This window comes from Triturus cristatus, chromosome 4_1, assembly GCF_964204655.1.
Source record: "Triturus cristatus chromosome 4_1, aTriCri1.1, whole genome shotgun sequence".
NCBI lineage: Eukaryota > Metazoa > Chordata > Amphibia > Caudata > Salamandridae > Triturus > Triturus cristatus.
In genome coordinates, this window is record NC_140585.1 from 1,342,874,484 (window position 1) to 1,342,896,326 (window position 21,843).

The 21,843-nt window shown below is 43.9% G+C and overlaps 1 protein-coding gene across 1 annotated transcript in view; it reads left to right on the plus strand.

Moving 5' to 3' along the window:
* Positions 1 to 21,843, plus strand: part of KIFAP3 (kinesin associated protein 3) — a 1,322,278-nt gene that overhangs the window by 177,850 nt on the left and 1,122,585 nt on the right. Inside the window, exon 5 of the mRNA XM_085654829.1 lies at positions 9,479 to 9,620. Coding sequence (XP_085510955.1) covers positions 9,479 to 9,620 — 142 coding nt within the window. The remainder of the gene's footprint in view (positions 1 to 9,478; positions 9,621 to 21,843) is intronic.

The following is a 21,843-nucleotide window of genomic DNA, read 5'->3' on the forward strand; positions in this document are numbered from 1 at the left end:
GGGTGACAAGGGCACATTTAGATAAATCGTTAATGCAGTGCGCACCAATTTCAAATATAGTTCTCTTATTGTGCAGAGAAATTCCCAAATCCTTTATTATTGAACACGGAACAAAGCTGAGCTCCAAGCAGCTTTGATGTGATATCGTCAGAAGCAGATGCGAGAGAAGGCAGAGAGTGCGTGCCAGCGAGGGTAGAGCGCCCTGTGCACTCCGGCAGAATGCCAAGGAGGAGCGAGGCTTTCATGCCACACGCACTGATCATAGAGACTCCTGCCCGCCCACCGCTCCCTCACCCTGGGACACCACAGGCGGCATACAACCCTGACTCTAGACGCACACTGTTCCCACTGCCCCCAGTCTTAGCACACTCGAACCCTCACACATCTGTCTGTCAGCGCGCCTCATTCATGTCAGGCAGCCCCCCATCTATTCCAGTACAAGCATTGGCATAGCCAATAGGTCTCGCCTTTGGGACCTTATAAGTGTTTAGTTATCCAGCACAATATCCTTGGTGCAACAACATCAACTGTTGCATGGCTAGACACTTATAAGGTCCCAAAGGCGAGACCTATTGGCTATGCCAATGCTTGTTCCTCTTTCAATCACAACCACCATTTGGAGTACAAGATGATGTTGCCTCCTTCTAAGAAAACCATTTGGATGCCTGGTAGGTAGAGAGGTTGGGGTGAACAATTGTCTTGCCTAGTTTTGTGGCGCTAACCCACTGCCCAGGAATCACTGTAATTTTTGGCACGATCGTTGGTACCTGGCAAAGGTGCTTGCTGACACTTGCCTTTGCACACCTAACCTTTGGTACATGTCTGACCTAACCCCCCGATGAGTTGATACACAGTGAGCCTCTGGTATCCAAGGTTCACTGGGGAGAAAAGGCTGAAGGAGAGAGACGCCATACCAGGAGTATAACTGGACAGCTACATCTCCTACTTGCATTTGCGCTTCATAGTCCGTGCAGGAGAAGCTCCTGCACATAGTGTTCCCTTGTACCAAGTAACACTAGTATGATAGGAACATCTAGCTTTCAGCTTTGCTCTTTAGTTTGTTGTGCTTGCTGGAGTTCATTGGATGGTGTTTGTTGGGTTTGTGGTGATATGTTCTGCTTGATTTGATAGCAAGGTTGTGTGACATTATTCAGTAACCATTCGTTTTTTGTATGCATGGGTGTTTAGTAATGTATTCTGGCTGTTTGAAAATGATTTTTGTAGCATACTTGGGTCTGGTTATAAATTTTTCTTTTGCAAAAACAATTTTTATTATATAACACAGGTACAGTTGCCAAATGTAGTGATCAGCATATCCGCGGTCTTCTTCCAGTAATAAACACCAGTGCATAATACAGTAGAGACCACTTTCAACTATCAGCGCACTGTCCCCAACATTCCCCAATGCAGACAATCCCTCCCCCCACCCACATGTCAGTGTACCAGAGTCACAGGTACCGGGATAAGTCGATCGCGTAGTTAGCCGTTGGCGCGGCCGTGGGCCATTCCCCACCCCCATGGTCAGGTGCCAAGCAGAGCGGAGAAGGAAGCCCCCCCACCCTCAAGCGTGATCCATCAGCTGCCTCTCCGCCGCTACGCCGCTGCCTGTGGCTCCAGCGCTTCAGCACCCTCCTCCGCATCTGTGCCCCACCCCCGGAGGTCAGCCACTAGTGCCTCCCATGCATGTGCCACGGCTAACGCCTTGTCATCGTTGCTCCGCAGCGCTAACTGCAACCGAAGCGTACTCTCGCTACCCGCCCATTTTGTAAAGGCAGCTCTCCACCTCGCAAAGCTGCGACCAGTTCTCGTTTTCCAGTGCAGGGTAATTTCTCTTTTAGCCATTACCAGCCCTAAGTCGCAAAACTTGCTCGTGACTTTCGTGCGCGGTGTGTGGGGAAACCATAGCAGCAAACAAACTCCCATTTCCACCCCCAGTTCCCGCCCCGTCACCTGGGTCAAGCAATCAATGACCTCCCCCCAGTAGCAGCTCAGAACGCCACAGGACCAGAACATGTGCTTAAAGTCAGCTCCCTCCTCCCCACAGCGAGGGCACTGCGGAGTGGGACCCCCAAAATATTGAAATAGTTTAGCTGGCGTCAGATATGCCCTATGCAAGATGAAGTATTGCACCAATTGAAACCTGGCGTTACGCGTGCTCTTCCAGGCCCGTCTCTGCAATGTGGGCCACGTCAAGTCTGGAATGAGCTTCCCGACGTCCCGTTCCCATTTAACCTTCAGTGCACTCAAAGGGGCTAGATGTTCCGAGGGGTCTGGTTATATTATTTGATTGTTTCATGCTTCTTGGTCGAGTACACTTTATAGATTCTTTTGGAGGATGTGTGCTTGCTTAGAGAACCCAATGGAGCATTTTCCATTGGTGGTGGAGGGGACCCTTGTTATATGAATTTGGTCACAGAAGTTCTCAACTTAACAGGCATCAAATAAAGGTGCGTCCTATAAACTCAATTGTTAGTGTTTCAGGTTGAGTATAGGGGCCTAGATTCTTCCTTATTACAGGAGAACACTAGTATGCCCTCTCCACCCGCTGTCCCGAGTAAGCTGTCTGATGGGGAACAGAAGTTTAAGCCACTAAGGGGAGTGATGGAGGAATGTCTGTCAGAAAGGCAGATAGATAAGGGATGATGAGTTTACGTTCATTAGGCTAGCTGTCTAGATAATTGTTTTACGTAGGATATGCTCTAATTAGTATTTTTTCTATATGTATATAAAATAATTGTTTTTAATAGAGTTTGTCTTTACCATTGCATTATACGATTTCTGCAGTGTGATGAAAAGTTTCATTAAGCCTAGTGCACAGGCAGGCAGATATTAATCACACAAGCAACAAATCTTTCATGATACTTCTGGTCTTTTTGTTGAAAAGACGGGTGACCATGAACCATGCTTCTGTTGGTGTGCCTCCAATTTCTCTCAATCTATGTGAGATTGGACTTTTTTTCTTGAAATGTACTAATCCTTTCCACAGAGTGCAACCCCTTCAACTGACTGCCTGAGCAGTGAGCAGCATAGTAATTATTTTAAAAGATACTTTTGTGCCATCTTAGACTTCCCAACTTTAGCTTGGTGAAAATTCTTCAGTCAAACCAAGCTGTGGCTCATAAATGTTCTCTTCTTTACTTGTCACTCGGGGGAACACACTCTACTATCAGCAACGACTACGCGGATGTCAGCGCTTCTGCGAGTTGGAGGTGGTGCTGCCGCTGCCGCGTGAACGCCGATTGAGCCTGATCTGTGCAGCCCACCAACATGTATCAGAAGCCCGACATCGAACTCGCCTGCAAACCTGGCAGCAACTTTCCCAGCGATATTGGTGGAGAGGTGGGAGCCGAAACTACCTGGTGCCCTGCTACTGTTTTTGCCGCCACCGCCAAGAGTCATTCGGGCATCACAAGGTCCCGGCCGTGGGAGAGGACGCCGGCCGGGAACCACAAGCCCCAGCAGCGCTAGCGGCGCAGACGCCGAGTCGGAGCGCAAGGAGGCACATAACTAAATCACAGAGCTCCTGCAGCGCGGGGCATGCCCGGGCAAAGCCCGGGCCAAGGGTGGGCCTGTCCGTGCCAGTCAGGGGCCGGAATAGGCTGGGCTGAGCCAACCTCCTTGGGTTGCTGCTGGAAATCTTCCCCGCTGCAGGTGGATCAGAATGTTACAACCTGAAGGATAAGGTAGGAAAGCATTGGCCCTCGTCAGATTAAATAAACATTGGTCCTAAATATTACCCATTGTGATGTTGAGGAAGTTGCTCAATGAGTGGGGGTGATCTGTATAATTAAGGATAAAATTAATAAAAGAAAGAATCCCAAGGAAAAACAAGGACCTGATCATGTTGGGACCTTGGATGCCTTTTTAACCAGAGCAGAATCGGTCTTGGCTCATGAAATTGAACTTACTGAGAGAAGGCTCTCCTTGGACACTTTGATCATGCAAAAACTCTCCTCTTTGGGACAAGGGTCTTTAGCCACTGACCGATCGAATTTGGGCCAACTAGTAGATGAACCTGGCTCTGTTGGACCTCCAACAGTGGATCCTTCTTTACTATGCTTCAAATCAATGCAAACGAGCAAAGGCTCCAGGTCCAGACGGAGTCCCTATAGATGTATTCCTAGATAACCAAGATCTATGGGCTTCACTTTTAACAAATGTTTTTAATAAAGTTGCTCAATCAAGTGCACCGCCATCGTGGAAAACAACTGTAATTGTTCCCATATATAAAAAAGGGGATAGGTCGATTCCGAAAAACTATAGACCTATCTCCTTAATAGACTCTACTGCAAAGCTAATGGGTAGATTGATTTTAAACAGATTATAGAGGATTGGGCACTAGAGAAGAATATTATTATCCCATGCCAGTTTGGCTTCAGAAAAGGGAAAGGCGCTGTAGATCAGTGTCTGAACCTGAGTCTAATCATAGCAAAATACACGGCTGCAAAAAAAGGTCATCTCTATTTAGCCTTCATGGATCTGTCCGCAGCCTTTGACTGCGTGGCACAGCCTAGGCTGTGACAGATCATGGAGGCAATGGGTATTGACCTGAAGATTATTAATATCATTCGTGATCTATATACAGAAGCCTCAGCCTGTGTTCGCTATGGGAGGAATGGTGAGTGCACCAGATCTTTGAAAATTGCAAGAGGTGTTAGGCAGGGGTGCGTTCTTGCCCCCTTCCTGTTCGCACTCTATACGAACGGTGTGGAATCTGCACTGTTGGCTCTACACCAGATGTCCCATATATTAATTCAGTGCAGGTCCCAATTTTATTATATTGTGACGACTATGTGCTCTTAGCTCGTACCAGTAATGCATTGCGTCGCCTAGTCCAGCATTACACTCAATTTATGTCCAATCTAGGCATGAAGGCTAATTACTCAGTCATTTATCTTAGTAGCAGGTTCAAAACATCAAAACGATCTGCAAATTACAACCGAAGGGGGAAAACTGGGAGTTGTCGATTCTTTTAACTATTTAGGAATTATGTTTGGCTCTCAATTAAAGTGGCAAACAATGATTGTTTACAGAGGAATTCAGATGGAAAAAAACATTGGGGCCTTAAGTAAGTTTATAAAAAAAACTGGTTTAAAACCAATAAACTTAATAAAAACAGTGTATCAAGCCAAGCCGGTATCTACCGCCACTTATGGGGCAGCTGTTTGGGGCATGAAAGACTGTACAAAATTGCAGATTATTGAAGATAATTTCTTGAAAACGGTCCTCTCGCTACCAAAGTCATGTGCCAATTATAAGTGTCACATGGAATTGAGGACCCCCTATATTACTGATATAATTGCAATGGCCCCGATTTTAATGTGGCACTCAATATGGCGAAAGGAGACACTTGCTCTGACAAGAGACATTATCAAAGATGTTTTGAAACTAGATGGAGCGGGTAATATTATTTGGCTAACCTATGTTGAATCAACATTGAAGGCGGCCGGACTACATTACCTTTTTTTGGATCCTACCACCTGTAGTTCTATATCCAAAATGGATTTAAAAACCCGGCTACTTTCTAACTGACAGATAAGAGAGACCAAAAACATTAATCTGTCAACAGTTAAATCCTACTTGGCCGGCCCTAGTATAAACTTAATGAATCCAAACTTAACATCTCTATCCTTCGTTACTTTGTTACTAATCTGCGGCATAGGTACATTCTGGTGAGGTTTCGCCTAAATTACATTTCGCTAATGTTGGGTTCTCCTGTAATGTTTGTTGTTTCTGAACTCCCACTCTGTACCTGTGATAATCGATCTGCACAGGATGATATACAGTTCTTGTTTTTTTGTAAATTTTATCATGAAGAAAGGAAACGCTTCATTATTCCTATTATGCGTAGAATGAATTTTAACCAGTGTTGTGTAGCCCTCTACTATCTCCAGCTACTTCCTGATCCTTACATTTGTTTTTCTTTTGAGTCTTTCTTATTATCGGTACTAAAAAAGAGATCTATAACTGGATAACATTTTATACCATTAAATGAAAAGAATTTATTATTGTGTAAATAACTATGAATTTGTTTTTTAAATGTAATAGCTTTTTGATTTTGCTAGTATTTTTCCTGTGTTGTAATGCTCGGAAATGTTTTCCTTTTTATATGTAGTATACTTTTTATGCCTACATTGTGTTGGCGAAATAAAGTTATTCTGACTGACTCACTGACTTGTTGCTCTGTTTTCTGTCCACTAGGACCTTTTTTTCTGTCTTGAGAACTGGCTGTGTAAAATGTATTTTGCCTGTTTTGTCCCTTTAGGAATACTCCTTTATACTTCTTGTAGATTTTGGTGTCTCTGTGTTCAGGATCGACTGGATTCTGCCCATATTGCATAACTGTGTCCGCCAAGAGCCTTAATCCAATATCCTCCGGCCACCCACGTGCGGCTTCACTCCCTAAGACTTGCCATTATTTACCTCCGATAATGGAACTGTGGATGCTTACCTGCCACGCCCCTCGATGGACCATCATTCTCTACTTTTCTCTTTGCCTCCCAAAGAAGGTCTGGACTGCTCTCGAGTGACATGTTCCACTTCCAGCCATGTACAGTCCAAAGTAGCAAGTCCCAATCTGACTGCAGCACTCATTAACGAGACAACCACTTTTTATTGCTAAACCACAGTGACCCTACAGATCTTTAATTCTGAAACATTTTTTTCTGTTGACTTGATTCCCCTGAATAAATCCTTCAAAAGGCCTGAAAGACCGGGTGCAGAGCTATTATGATACCACTGAAAACTCTAGGCATCCGCATTGAAAGCCTTCTAAGCTGGGGTTAGATCAAACTACGTGGAACTCTATATATTTATAATAAAACATTAAATAATCCTTTGACAGAATTATTTAGAATAATTAAAGTTCTCTCTAAACCTTTTTGTGTCCACACATTTGTGCCTACGTCACAGTCTATTTGTAATGTCTTTTCTGATTTTTTTTTTTATAACATAGAGAGAATCCGATGCTTCTCTCTGCCAGACCAATGTGGGCCTACTGCAGCTCCCACCACTGTCGACCTTCCTATCCTAGAAGCTTTTCTCCCATCTTTAAGTGCTATTGGCAAACTTACGGCTTGATCTTCTCTTGATTAAAATTATCCAACAGACTCCTTCTGTGATAGCCTCAGACCTCACTCAATTTTGCAATTCCTATTTGGCTTCTGTCACAGACTTCTTGCAATGGAAATCAGCAATGATGTTCGCTATTCTCGCAAATAACCAACACTGAGCTTTTCCGCCTTTTCAAACTACCTCTGTTTCCTCTTCCATCTAAAGTTCTATAGAGCAACGTTAACACGGAGCTCTTCATCCACCTAGAAGCAGAATTTTCGGTATTTCTGGTTGTGGGATGCAGAGCTGTCGTCCTATTAAAATCTGGCTACTTAAATATTATCTCATCCCACAGGAATTACTTTAAGAGGTTGTGGGTGAAAAGCGGTACCCTTGTCTGGGTGGCTTCTTTCCTTTCAGATTGTTTTCAGTCTGTAACTAAGGATGGGGGGAAATTGCATTATTTTTGCATGAGTGATAAACATAATTCTTACAAAGATTACACGGTCTGAAAACGGTGTGCATGGAATGCCGCCTTGCACAAAAGACATGCAGGATGTCTGTTTAATGCTTGGGGCCATCATTAGTGTGAATACTGTACTCAAAGTACAATAGTAACACGAATGCCTGCTGAGTGTTTTGGGAGGTCGTCTGCGTGACATTTCACCACAGATGACTGCCCAGTGCATTGTGACTTTTGTGCATATAAGTTTCATGATGGCATCTGCTGCCATATTTACCCCCACTGAAGGAATCAATCCTTTGGCAGGAACACTTCATCATTTATATGAAATCTCATCTTATTTAATTTCCCTCTATCACGCAGCTACACATACTTTCAATTAGTCAATCCTTCTTTGATCGATGGGATATACTATAGAAAGTTGACCATACTACCTCCATAGCAATCCAAAAATTGTCTTTCAGGCCTGCCCTCTGTGTTGCACCAATTATCTTATTGCTTTATTCCAACGTAGTCCGTGACAAATTGCCTTGTCACTGTCATGTTGTATACACCCACTTTTCATTCATTATTTCATTCATTCATTCACTTTGTTTGGTTTTATAAATAATCTCTTTAGTTTGTTGCTATTTCTGTACAATCAAATACGTCATGTAGAACGGTTTGGCGACGTATGTGACTGGTCCATACCATGTATACTGATACAGTGACTTTGGGCCTGATTTAGAGTTTGGCATACTGATATCCCATCCACCTTATTACAAGGGCATTATATCCTAATGCACTTGTAATAGGCAGACTAGATATCCATCACGTTTGTGGTATCCGTCTACCAAACTCTAAACCAGGTCTTTTCTGCTAGCATGTAATGTGACCTGCAAGTCCCAAGTTTGAATCCCAGCAGGCCACCTTCACCTTTCATTCTTTTGAGATTATTAAATTGAGCACCATTAAATTGAGTGATAATGATACAGATTATGTACACTACTTACAAATGTCAAAACATGTTATTGTTATAAACGTTCTAATAAATGAAATTGAAATAAAATGCAGTGGCTTTGTCTGCCCGATCTTAGCTGAATGAATGTTTATCATGAAGATGTGCAACCTCCTTGTTAGTTTTATTTATTTCTTTTAACAATGTCATATTTCATTTTATATAGCACTCATGCGCACTGTGTACGTGGGCGCTTTACATTGCAACTGTAACATTGTGTATTATATTGAAAACATAGAACTTAGGATGTAGGACCAGGCATTTCAAAGTGAGATATAGTAAGAAGAGCATCAAGAGTTTCAGGCTGGGTAGCACAGAAAAGCATTGGAGGTACCAAGTTAGAATATCTTGACTGGGTTCCAGGTACATTTAAAGATTTAAAGAAGATTGAAAAAGTGGGAGGAATGCTTCCTCACAATATACTATGAAGAGGAGTAACTTGAGGGAGTAGTAAGACATGAAACAACCTTAGCAATGTCATAGTGGCTGATAAAACCGAGAAGTAGGATATAAGTAATGAAAGGACAGTGTGTGAGTATCATCTCTGGGTTGTAGAGGTAGCAAGAGGCTGGGTGAAGAGAAGATGGGCAACACTGAAGCACATCAGCAGTGGAAGTAACAATGGAGGAGCATAAATCTAGAAGGAGAAATATAGATATGTACATTAATAGAATCTAGGGATTTTGAGTTAGTCTGAAGAGATGAATTTTAGGTGTCGTAATATGAGCTTGGTGTAAAGGTCCATTCAGAGAGCCTATAGACTAGTTGCAGCTCCTGAGAAGGATAGCTTCAGAAGTTTAGTGGCTCATGACTTAAACTTATGACACTGTTTTCACCCTAGGGAAAGGGTTGTATTGCCATATTATTTGCTCCTGTTGTTCCGATATGCGGGGTGGTACTTTGTACATAAATAAGTGCAAGCTCGCAGCTTGTTTAATTTTACGTCTTTTTTCTGATGTATGCAGATTGATGAGCTAGCTAGTATCAATGACATGGATGAATACATTGAATTGCTGTATGAAGACATTGCTGATAAAGTGCGGGGCTCGGCACTCATCCTTCAGCTGGCACGAAATCCTGATAACCTGGAGGAACTACTGCTGAATGGTAACTTGCATTTCTAGCGTTTCTTGTACGTATTTATGTTTAAAAAAAGTAGGGGCAATAGAGACAGTAAGACTCTGGGCAGGTGTGTTTTCCGTGTTCCCGGAGAATTGCAAGTTTTTTCAAGCTGTAATTTATCTGGGAGACGATTAAACAGTTTCGGTATTCAAGTATGTTTTTCAAACACGTGTCTTTAAGTTTTTTCCAGAAGAGTAGCAAATTGGTGTTGAGCCCTAGGGTATCTGAAAGACTTTTTCAGAGCCTTGGGTTTGGCTTGACAAGGTCTGATTCCTTTTTCCTTTCATCAAGATCGAAGGAGGCTCAGAGGTGTTGGTAGTGTCACATACATTATGCCCCAGTAAACGCCTTTGTTTGCAACATCTCGTTCACTGTAATGTGCCTGTGGAGTGTTTTAATCCTTTTACCACCTGGCAGCATCATCTATTTTAAAGTGACATGCACCGGAGGGGGTTGTCTTTGATTACAAAGGACAACACATTTTTTTAAAAAGGTTGTCACTTTGCACCATTATGTAATATGTAGAAAACCGAGGTGATTTACAAAAAGTAAAACCGAAATCAGAAACTTCCTGTTGGCATTTCTGTGTGATTGCATTTATTTGTTTTTGTAAAGCGCACTTGCCATCGGTAGGCTACTTCCGAGTGCTGGTAAAGTGCACATATTATTTATAAAAGTAAAACAGATCTCGAAAATGTTCTGTTGGAATTTTTGTGTTATTACATTTTTGATATTTTTGCAGCATGCATATAAGGCTACTTTAGAATAGCCTGATAAATTAACTCGTGGGCAAAACTGTGAAGTTCTGTCACTTTATTTCAATATTTTACAAATATGCCTGTGCCTTCATGCCTCTTGTTGTCAATTTTCAGCCATAATTAGCTTTTTTTTTTTTTAATATAGGTGTAGGAATTTGCAGCCTTATTTACTGGGAATGCCCTGTGTTGACCTGGAAATGCAGTGCATTCATGCCGAAAAAGCGCTTCAACACCCCATCAAGGGTAGTAAGCGCTATATAAATGCAAACCCTTTTCCCTCTTCTATCCCTCTACAATCAATCTCAATCCAAATAACTGACTAACATATCCACCACTCAAATGACTTTCATATTTTCACTATACTAATTTATTGCTAATCCGTTATGGTTTCCAGAGTATCATGCTACTCGCCAAAAAAGCGCTTTGACTCCTCGTCAGGGTAGTAGGCGCTATATAAATAAAATTACAATACAATACAATACAATCATCGACTTCCTTTTTTTTTTTTTTTTTTTTGAAGAATTATTTTTAAATAAGATTTACTCATAGCGTCTCTTTGAACTCCAGTTAAATATAGTTTAACCATCCAGTAGCAGGAGAGGCCAAGCTGTGAGTCGATGTATGTAAAGTGGCGTGCTACGTTGTGAGCTTCAATAGGTAGGACTTGTTGTCTGTTAGAATCGTTGAAAAATGGTATTTTATAATGCAGGATCATTTAAGTGATGTAAAAAGGAAAAATCACATATCCGCTACAATGAAAATACTATATTCTTTAACAAGTCCTGTTCGTAGTGGGTTCTTTGATACATAACATTCTCTGTGAGTCAGTTCCAGCAGACAAAACATCTAGATTTATTTGGTACTTACACATGAGACCTCATAAGATCAGAAGACCGAGTGTCCCTTTATTTTGCAGTCTAGATCAGTCACTAATTGAGTGCAAAATGTTAGTTTTAGCACCCAACATGTGTTTTTAGGTCAAGCCTGGTCAGCGCATGCGCTGCTCTGCGAGGTATGCTGTATTCAAATATGGACTTGAAGCCCCGCCCACTCCGCCCATATTTTTTATTGGCTTGTGTCATTTGTCTTTCTGATTCTTTAATAGGCTTGTTAGGCTCTACTAAGTACCTCCTTGTCTTCATTTGTAACCTCAGATGAGGACTGGCCCTTTTACTTCAGTTGTTACACGGTACCTCTTATTTAGTCTGTAAGCACTATGTTCTTTAATGAGTTAATCCTACTGCAGGCACGACATGCTTTCCTACAACAATCCGCGCGCCATGCACGCTTTTACTTTCCATGCAGCTCAAGACAATGGCGTCCGCTTTGAAATGCAATAGGTCTCGCATTTACAAGACTTTGAGCTATTGGCATTGTAAATGACAATGTCTTTTATTTATGTGTTAATTATCAAAACTGATAAATGAAAGGCATTGTCATGTACAATGCCAATAGCTTAAACTCTCACAAATGCGAGACCTATTGAATTTTAAATGCTTGTTCTTGGTTACTGTTAAACTCTGAAGAAAAATATCCATCATTCCATAGAGGGAGGCAGTTAAATTTCACCGTATCTTGATCTGCAGGGATCCCAGACTTCTCCGTTAGACTATTGATCATTGTCTAGCATTGTCCTGGAATGCAATGCGCGCTAGCAAAGATTGCAAATTACTTACTTTTATCATTGTTAGAAAATGCCTGGTACAGTATCCAGACAAAGAATCATAAATCTGCAATAAAAGGAAATCACCTATTTTTGTCATCAACCCATAGGATTCAGTAAGATGTCTGCTTATGTCAGTCAGCCTATAAAAAGGGCATTGCCACCAAACAAACAAAAAAGGGAGGAGGCTTAGGAAACACTTCTAAAGACCTGCTCAAAAAAAGATAGTAGAGGGGTTTGGCAGGCAAATAATCTCCCATTCTTTAATGATTCCACTGACACAGGACGTTGTCATCTCCTCTGATAACTGGTTTTCCACTTTCTCTCGGAGGTTTACAATGGTGGCACTCCTCATGATGTATCTCTTTAGACTGTGCCTGCTAAACCCTGAGGTTTTACAATAGAGCTAGAGGATGTCTTAAACACCATCATTAAACGTCCTATTTGTAAGGCTCCTAGCCCAGATAGGGCCCCACTGATCTTGTTAAAGTAAATATTGATCTGTGGGCACCCCTTCGAACTAACACATTGAGGGCTGTTGCAGGTCCACCAAGGTCTTGATCACATGCTATCATTTTGCGAATAAAAAAAACCCAAAAAGCAATAACTTTGATCAAAAATGTTACTGTACCATATTTTTTACTTTACTGCCGAGGCAATGGACAAATATTTACTGTATCAGTTGGAATCCTGGACTATGGACAACAATATAATTTCTGACCTACATCATCATTTCAGGCGGGTGTGGGTACAAATGTGCAATGTTTCAATTTGTATCTTTTAATTAACAAACATTCAGTTGCGAAAGTCGGATTTGTCTATACTGCATTTATGGACCTTAGCTCGGCTTTCCATCATGTGACTCGAAATAAACTATGGACCATTATGACAAACTTGGGGTTACTCCAGTATTGGAGCCTTTCATAGATTCACATGCCTGAATCATTCCCCGTCGTCGAGACGGGAGTCTCCGGTACATAAAAAAGCTTTGCTTAGTATCATAGCAAACAGAAAAAAGGCCTAGGCCCATTTTCCTTTGCAACCCATAACCTTCGTTATGTAAAAAAGGACTAAACCAGTCCCTGAGCCAATCAGAGCCTCTCACCCTCTAGAACACTCCTGAGAGAACCTTCTGCCCTCAGATTTTCTACCGCACGTTGTGCTAGGGAGTCTCCTTTGAGCTCTGCTCAAATTCTACAGTTGGTTTTAGATTGAGGTGATTTTTTCTACTGAAATTTCTACATCATCTAGGAGAATGGCTGATAAAGAAAAGAAAGGCTTGTTTAGGGCCTGTGCCACCTGCTCAAAGAAGAGATTATATACTGATGATCCTCATAAGGACTGTATATACTGCCTTTACCCACACCACCAGGCGAAGGAGTGTAAGGTATGTCGCACCTTTTCTAATAAGACTTTAAGGGATCGTGAAGGCAGACTGCTAATTTGGCTCCAAAAACTTAAAACCAGGAAGGACGTCGTGTCTAGTGACAGTGAGGAGGCGTCAAATGTTTCAAGGAGATCTCAGAAGAGAGGCAGATCTCCTCAGGCTCATACCTCAGGGGAGAAACCTGAGAAGGCTCTTAAAAAGACCACTGCTGGGTCTTCAGAGCGCAGTCCCTCAAAATCTCCTAAAACTAAAGAAAAGGAGAGCAAGGGTCATGCTTCAGGGGTGGAACAGCCAAAGAAAACAAGTTCTGAGCCTTCAAAATCACCCCTTAAAATTAAACATGCGCTTAAAAAGCCAGCGTCTACTTCACCTGAGGAGAAATTAGGAAAATCTACATCGTCGACGGGATCGTCGACGAAGAAGGTAGCGTCGTCGACGACGAGGAGTGAAGTAAAAGTCATTATTAAGCCTGTACTCTCGTCGACGATGGCATCGTCGACGGCAGTGTCGACGACGAGAGCGCCGACGGCGACGGCAATGACGACGACGACGACAACTACAGCGTCGACGGCACCGTCGACGACGGTGACAACTACATCGTCGACGGCGGCAACGACGACTATGTCTACAGCGTCGACGACGGCATCGACGACGACGATGTCGACGGCGGTTAAAATGGCAATCTCGTCGACGGGCTCGTCGACGAGGGAAAAAACCCCGGAAAAGCGGGGTTTTGACAGGAAAAGAAGGATTACCCCGGATATTACGTCTCCTAGTAAGGTAACGCCTCTGGTTCCATCCCATTTATTGGAAGAAGAAGATTCGCAGGAAGAGGATAATGAGGGCCCGTTTGGCTATGCAAGTAGCCCCTCTCAGTTGCACGTTAAATGTCAGGAGGATGACTGGGAGGATGAGTATGGGGGTTATCAGGACCCCCCCCGACAACATGAACAGGAAGAGATGGTGAGTGTTCCAGCTTCTCTTCTGACGGATTTGCAGTTCATGTTGGATGATTACAAGAAGAGGCATACTTTGCCTCAGTCTACCCAAAGGATGCCAGTGGCTCCGGCGCACTCTGTGCCATGTACACCACTGCGAAGACAGGAGATACCGGTTCCGCGGCCACTAACACCTTTGCCACAGCCGGCTCTGGACACTTCTGAGGATGAAGAGCAGGAGGAAGGGGAGATAACAGATCCTAGTAAGGAATGGGATGAGTATTTGATTCCGTCCCCTTCATCTCCGTCACCAAGACCTGTGGATTCCCCTCCGGAGGACATTGGAGGGTTCCATAATCTGATGGAAAGAGCCGCGCAGAGATTTGCGCTCAGTATGTCATCAGATAAAGCAGAATGCTTTTTATATGATTTTAAAGAACCGTTTCGCAAGACTGTTAGATCTCTTCCAATTGTGAGTCATCTATGGGAGGAAGGTCTCAAAGTAATGGAGACGCCGGCAACGGTTACTCCAGTGCTGGCTAGGCTGGACAAAAAATACAAAGCGCCTTCCGATGCTCCGGCTTGTTTATTAGGTCACCCCAAACCGGACTCGGTTATAACTCAAGCGGCGCAGCAAAAGTCGAGGAATCCCTCTGCTCCAATTTCCACGCCACCGGATAGAGAGGGTAGGCGCTTGGATAATGCAGGAAAAAGGTTTTCGTCCATGTCTGCTCTTCTGGTTAAGGCAGCAAATGCACTAGCCATCCTGGGCAGGTATGATAGGCAGATGTGGTGCGACCTATCACCATACATTGATAGCATACCTGAAGCGGACAGACAAGAGGCTAGAAAAATCCTCCAGGAGGGTGAAAGGACTTCGGCTGAAGTCATAGATTGTGCAATGGACATTGCGACCACGGCCTTCAGATCTCTGGGAGGAGCGGCGGTTTTGCGCAGACAAGGATGGTTGAGAGCAACATCTTTTAGGCCTGAAGTCCAGAATAAGATCTTGGATCTTCCGTTCAATGGGGAAGATCTGTTCGGAAAACATGTGGATGAGGCCTTACAGAGTATAAAAAAGGATACGGAAACAGCGAAATCTCTGGGAACATTGCAGTATAGGAAAGTTCCTTTTCGTGGCTCACGTGGTAGGGGCCAGCCCTCTTATAGAGGGGGTTATCAACAAGGCCGTTATTCTTCCTACTCCACATCATCTCAACCATATCGTCAACAACAATATTCACAAAGAGGAGGTTTCACAAAATCTACTCCTAGAGGTCGAGGAGGTCGTCAAGGGAAAGACACCACCCGAAGACAATGACATTCTGGTGACACTTACTCCTCATATGTCACATATTCCCCTGGGTGGAAGAATTTCCTATCATCATCAAAATTGGCAGCAGATAACGACGGACCAATGGGTCCTCCAGATAATTCAATTCGGTCATACTCTAGAATTTCTGGAAAGCCCCCCTTGTTCACCTCCAAGATTTCAAGAGGTCAAGTATTTGCATCAGATGCGTCAAGAAATTCGGACAATGCTCCGAAAGGGAGCAATAGAACCGGTACCGAATTCCCAGAAAGGAAGGGGATTTTATTCCCGGTTTTTTCTGATCAAGAAAAACATTCTTCAATGGCGCCCCATTTTGGATCTCAGATCCCTAAATACTTACCTCAAGGATCAGACCTTCAGAATGATTTCCCTCCAGGATATTCTGCTGCTGTTAAACCCAGAGGATTATATGACCAAACTGGATTTACGGGATGCATATTTCCATATTCCAATCCATCCTTCACACAGGCAGTACCTTCGGTTCGTGGTGGCCGAAGATCATTACCAATTCAGGGTGCTTCCTTTTGGTCTGAAATCGGCCCCGAGGATTTTTACAAAATGTCTGGCTCCAGTGGCAGCGGTACTAAGGAGACAGAAACACCAAGTGTTTCCTTACCTCGACGACTGGCTAGTCAAGGCTCCATCGAAAGCGTCAGCCCAGTTGTCAACAGAGGCTTGCATAGAACTATTTGCCAGTTTAGGCCTCACTCTAAACGAGGAGAAGTCGACTCTACAACCTTCAAGAAATATAACTTTCTTGGGAGCGATTCTGGATACGGAGGTAAACAGAGCGTTCCCCTCCGAGGAGAGACAGCGCGGAATAATATCTCTATCCCAGGCGTTTATAAAAAGAAAGTCTCTTTCAGTACGCAGGTACAAGTCTTTGCTGGGAACGATGTCATCTTGCATTCCCCTCGTACCTTGCTGCAGACTACGGATGCGTCCGTTACAAGAGCAATTGGATCTTCAGTGGCATCAAGCGACAGGATCCTTCGAGGATATAATCAAAGTGACGCCGATCATGGTCGACGCGGCGACATGGTGGACCCGAAAACGAAACATCTCACAGGGTCTTTCTTTCCTGACTCAGCCAGCTCCATTGGTCATTACAACAGATGCATCCTTGGAAGGATGGGGAGCATTCCTTCAGGATCTGCAGGTCAGCGGTCGTTGGAAAGCGGACGAACAACAATTGCATATCAACCTTTTGGAGCTCAGAGCCGTCCGCTTAGCATTGTTAGCGTTCCTGCCAAGGATTCAAGGTGCAGCCGTGTTGGTAAGAACAGACAACACAACAGCAATGCACTATTTGAACAAACAGGGAGGCACAAGATCTCTCTCCCTGTCTCGGGAAGCCCAGTGGATATGGGAATGGGCTCTACGACACGAAGTATCCATTACAGCGGAACATCTTCCAGGGGACCAGAACACCAAAGCGGATACTCTAAGCAGACTAAAGTCTGTCTGTCACGATTGGGAAATCGACAACGGGATTTTGGACAACATCTTCCAGAAATGGGGAACTCCAATAGTAGATCTTTTTGCGACAAGGGAGAACAGAAAATGCCGGTTCTTCGCAAGCTGGCTTCCCCAACGGGGATCTTGGGGGAATGCGTTTTTGATGGCATGGTCAGGCATCTTTGCCTACGCCTTTCCTCCAATTCCCCTCCTGCCGCGGGTTCTTATGAAGATCAAGAAAGAACCATGCAGGTTAATCCTGATAGCTCCGTGGTGGCCCAGACAGCATTGGTTTGCAGAGCTTCTTCTACTGTCAGAGGAGCGCCCGATTTGCCTGCAGCCGATACCGTCTCTGCTGACAATGTTCCAGGGGGAAGTGCTGCATCCGGATCCGAAATCTCTGCAGTTAGCAGCCTGGCTCCTGAATACCGTGAATTTCAACATCTGAATATCCCTACGGAGTGCAGAGAGATTCTATCTAGAGCTAGAGCGGATAGTACAAACAAGACATATCGGATGAAATGGAAAAGGTTCTGTTTATGGTGCAAAAGGTCTAACATTCATCCGCTGCTTTCAGAAGCTCACGAGATTATTCCATACCTCTTGCTTTTGGCTAAGTCTGGTTTGGCGCATGCGTCTATAAAAGTACATCTAGCTGCAATTTCACGCTTTAGAAGAACGGCCTCTGGTCCATCTCTGTGGTCTGCTAGAGTCATCAAGCAGTTTATGAAAGGTCTGTTCCGAGTTTTTCCTCCAATAAAACCACCGCCACCTCTCTGGCAATTGAATGTCGTTCTTTCCCAGTTGATGAAACAGCCCTTTGAACCAATTCACAGGGCGGAACTGAAATTTCTTTCCTGGAAAGTTGCGCTTCTCATTGCACTCACTTCAGCCAGGAGAGTGGGAGAAATTCAGGCTCTCACGATCCAAGAGCCGTTCTTGCAGTTCAAGGAGGACAGGATAATACTCAGGACTAATCCAAGATTCATCCCTAAGGTTCCAACTGACTTTCATTTGAACGAACCTTTAATTCTCAAAAGATTTTTTCCACAACCATCAACAGCGGCGGAAAGAGCTCTCCACTCGCTGGATGTCCAGCGTTGTTTGAAATTCTATTTGCTGAAAACTAAGCCTTTCCGCAAGTATTCACAGCTTTTTGTGGCCTACAGCGCACCCAGAAAGGGTTTCCCTTTGTCAAAGAGAGGAATTGCCAGATGGATATCAAGTGCCATAGGGTATTGTCATCAGGCAGCTGGCCGACCTTTGAATGCACGAGTCCGGGCTCATTCTACAAGAGCAGTCTCCACCTCTACTGCTCTATTTGCAGGAGTACCGATCCAGGATATCTGCAGGGCGGCGACCTGGACGAGTACACACACCTTCACCAGGCATTACTGCTTGGATGCAGCCACAGAGAGAGATGTGGCAGTGGGAGAAGCGGTGCTGAGGAACCTTATCCAGTAACGGTGAGCCTTCTTTACCATCCCTCCTTCCTTTGTTATGTACGTTGGCACATTTTATGGTTGTTTATTGTATTACCATTTGCAAAGAAATTTTGAGAGGTGGAATTTGGTTTACAGATACCATTTTTATCACACTGTATATGTTTCCTGGATTCACTTTCTAGGTAACAAAAAATGTGCATTTATTTACTGCTCGCTATTCTGATTCAGGCATGTGAATCTATGAAAGGCTCCAATACTGGAGTAAGAAAACAAGTTACTTACCTGTAACTGTAGTTCTCCAGTATTGGACCTTTCATAGATTCACATGCAACCCACCCTCCTCCCCTGAGAGGCTCACCTCGGATTTAGCACAAAGAGTGTTATTGCACAAGTGCACGAAAATCTGAGGGCAGAAGGTTCTCTCAGGAGTGTTCTAGAGGGTGAGAGGCTCTGATTGGCTCAGGGACTGGTTTAGTCCTTTTTTACATAACGAAGGTTATGGGTTGCAAAGGAAAATGGGCCTAGGCCTTTTTTCTGTTTGCTATGATACTAAGCAAAGCTTTTTTATGTACCGGAGACTCCCGTCTCGACGACGGGGAATGATTCAGGCATGTGAATCTATGAAAGGTCCAATACTGGAGAACTACAGTTACAGGTAAGTAACTTGTTTTCATCGAGGCCAATATCCTATATTTGTTAAGGTAACTGTTCAGTGACGTAACAGCCAGTGCTAGTTATGGCTCAAACAGGGCGACGACTAAGCCGTTTCAGATCTCTAGGGAGTTGGGCAGTGTTGTGTTTTGGCTCCCTTTTTGTTTATTTTGTACATCAGTGGGTTGGAAAAGTTTCTTCTAAGCCTCCCATTGATGTACCTTATGTTGGCACTCGTCCCATCCCACCCTGCTATATGCGGACGATGTCGTCCTATGTCTCGGACTCTGTTTGAGCTCAAGAGGCGGTTGAGTAGATTCACAATTTTTATGATGGAATTTTGGCCCAAAAAAATTCAATGAACAAGTTATTCATTGTAAACCAAAATAACCTCATCCCAGGCCCTACTGTTTCGTACCTGGGAGTTCTCTTCCATGATGCATGCGGTTGGTCCACTCTAGGCCACATGGTAGCGGGTATGTTTGGGAGATACATAAAGGGACTTTTTAAATTTACCTCAACGTTGGGCAATAAACAGATTAGAGAACTGGTTACGATGTATAAATCAGTTTGCCTCTCTAGTGCCACATATGGTGCACGGTCATGGGGTATGCTTGAGTCGAACATTATACAAAAAATGGAAAAGATATTTGTTGCATGTGTTGGCTGTAGATACATATGCGTAGCATACTCCTGCCATCTAGTATTGGGCTCAGATGTTTGTAACTTGTTTTTATTATAAGAAGTCTTTCGAGTTATGAGGTATTGTGACTCCTCCTATAGTCTGTATTGTGCATGGTCATCGGCTCCTTTGTCAGATTGTTTTTTTTTCCCCACCATTGGGTTCGCCGTCAACTTCAGAGCTCCGTGATCATAGCTACAATTCCTGCCATAAGGCCTTACCAGCACTGGTCATCACCCATTGATGGAAGATTTGACAGTGACGAATACCTACTGGTATCCTTTAAGTATTTTGATCTGCCCTCCCGAGCCTGGTTAAATTTCAGCTTCTCATTCTGCCACCGCCATCTTCCACTCGACTACTCGGAGGGATGATAAAAAAACGCTTTTCAGTTTTTTCCCCACTTGCCATGCCAAGTACTCCAGGTATCTTCCTATCTCCCGAACATGATGAGGTGCTTTTTGAGGCATGCCTGTTTTTTCTATCCCAAAAAACTCTTCAACAATGAAGAGAATGTTGCTGGGCTCCCCCCACCATACTAGCGCACCAGGCTGACAATGTGCCAGATATCTTCGGGGAGCAGTCACTAGAGCCGGAAGAAGAACCCTGTTACGCCAAGTACATGATGTGCCTAAGAACATCCCTATACTGCTCGTGGGCAGCGGTCAAGGCTCTGATACTGACCATGACCCGTCAAAAAGAAAAAGGGCACATGAGAAAGCCGTACAGACCCCGCACAAAACCGTCCAAGATGGCTCATGGAACCCCTCTGCTCTCGAGCTATGGTAGTATCTGAAAGCGGGCAAAGGAGCAGGCACGCTTACCTCTTCCTAAGCAACCTTTGACAGGCGTAGAAAAGCCAAAGACACTGAAAGTTGCCTCTGTGCCGGTTTTGAAAAAGCAAGCTTCAATGCCGGGAAAGCACCAGAAGGCATCTTAACTGAAAATAGCATTTTTGGATCCAAAGATGCGCTCTGTGCCGAAACATGATCAGTTGCAGAAAAAATCATCAGCACCAAAGATTCTGTTGGTGCCAGATATGCCCTTTGCTTCGAAAACACCAAAAACACAGTTTGAGCTCAAACAACCTGTGGAGCCAATTCTTGAGAAATTGCAAGAAAGACTTGACAAGTTGAAAAAGACATTGTTTATTAGTCCAGACACTGTCGGGGAAAACCACCTCTCCCACCAACGGAAACGCTTCCTAAAACGAAGAAGATTTTTGAGGAAGAAATTATGAGGCCAGATCTACCCAAGGCTCCAATGAAAAATGGTAAAGACGGGGGCACTAGCTCCATAGTCTTTACTCCAACTCCACCTCCTCCACCCACTTCCACACCTCTACCTTCTCCTCCTCCACCTGTCCTTCCCATATTACCAGCACCCGCTGTACCACCAGCTTATAGGCATTCACCTGAACACCTTCCTTCTGAACAAACCCACATATATCCCGCACCTTCATCAACGGATGACATTGACACAGAGAAGGATTGTCACCCCGGAACACTCCGTACTTTCCAGGCACACAGGGTATTGTCAATGACCCATAGGATCTCTATGACATAGACCCTGTAGACAACACTCATCCTTATCTAAACCCCTCTAAACCCTCACCGCCAGACAATACAACAACCTACCATGAGTTCCTTAGTAAAGCTGCACAGTATGATAAGATAGATCTCCACACATTACAGGATGAGGATGACTTCTTAGTGGAAACACTAAGCAGGTCGCACAAAATAGTACAGTTCTTGCCCTTGGTAAAGGGTATGCTTGAAATGACAGTGGAAATATTTAAGCAACCGGTCAAAACCAGAGTCATAACCCCAAGGGTGGACAAAAAATAAGTCCTGTACCTCCGAACCCACCGACATCAAGGGCCAGGTTCCCCCT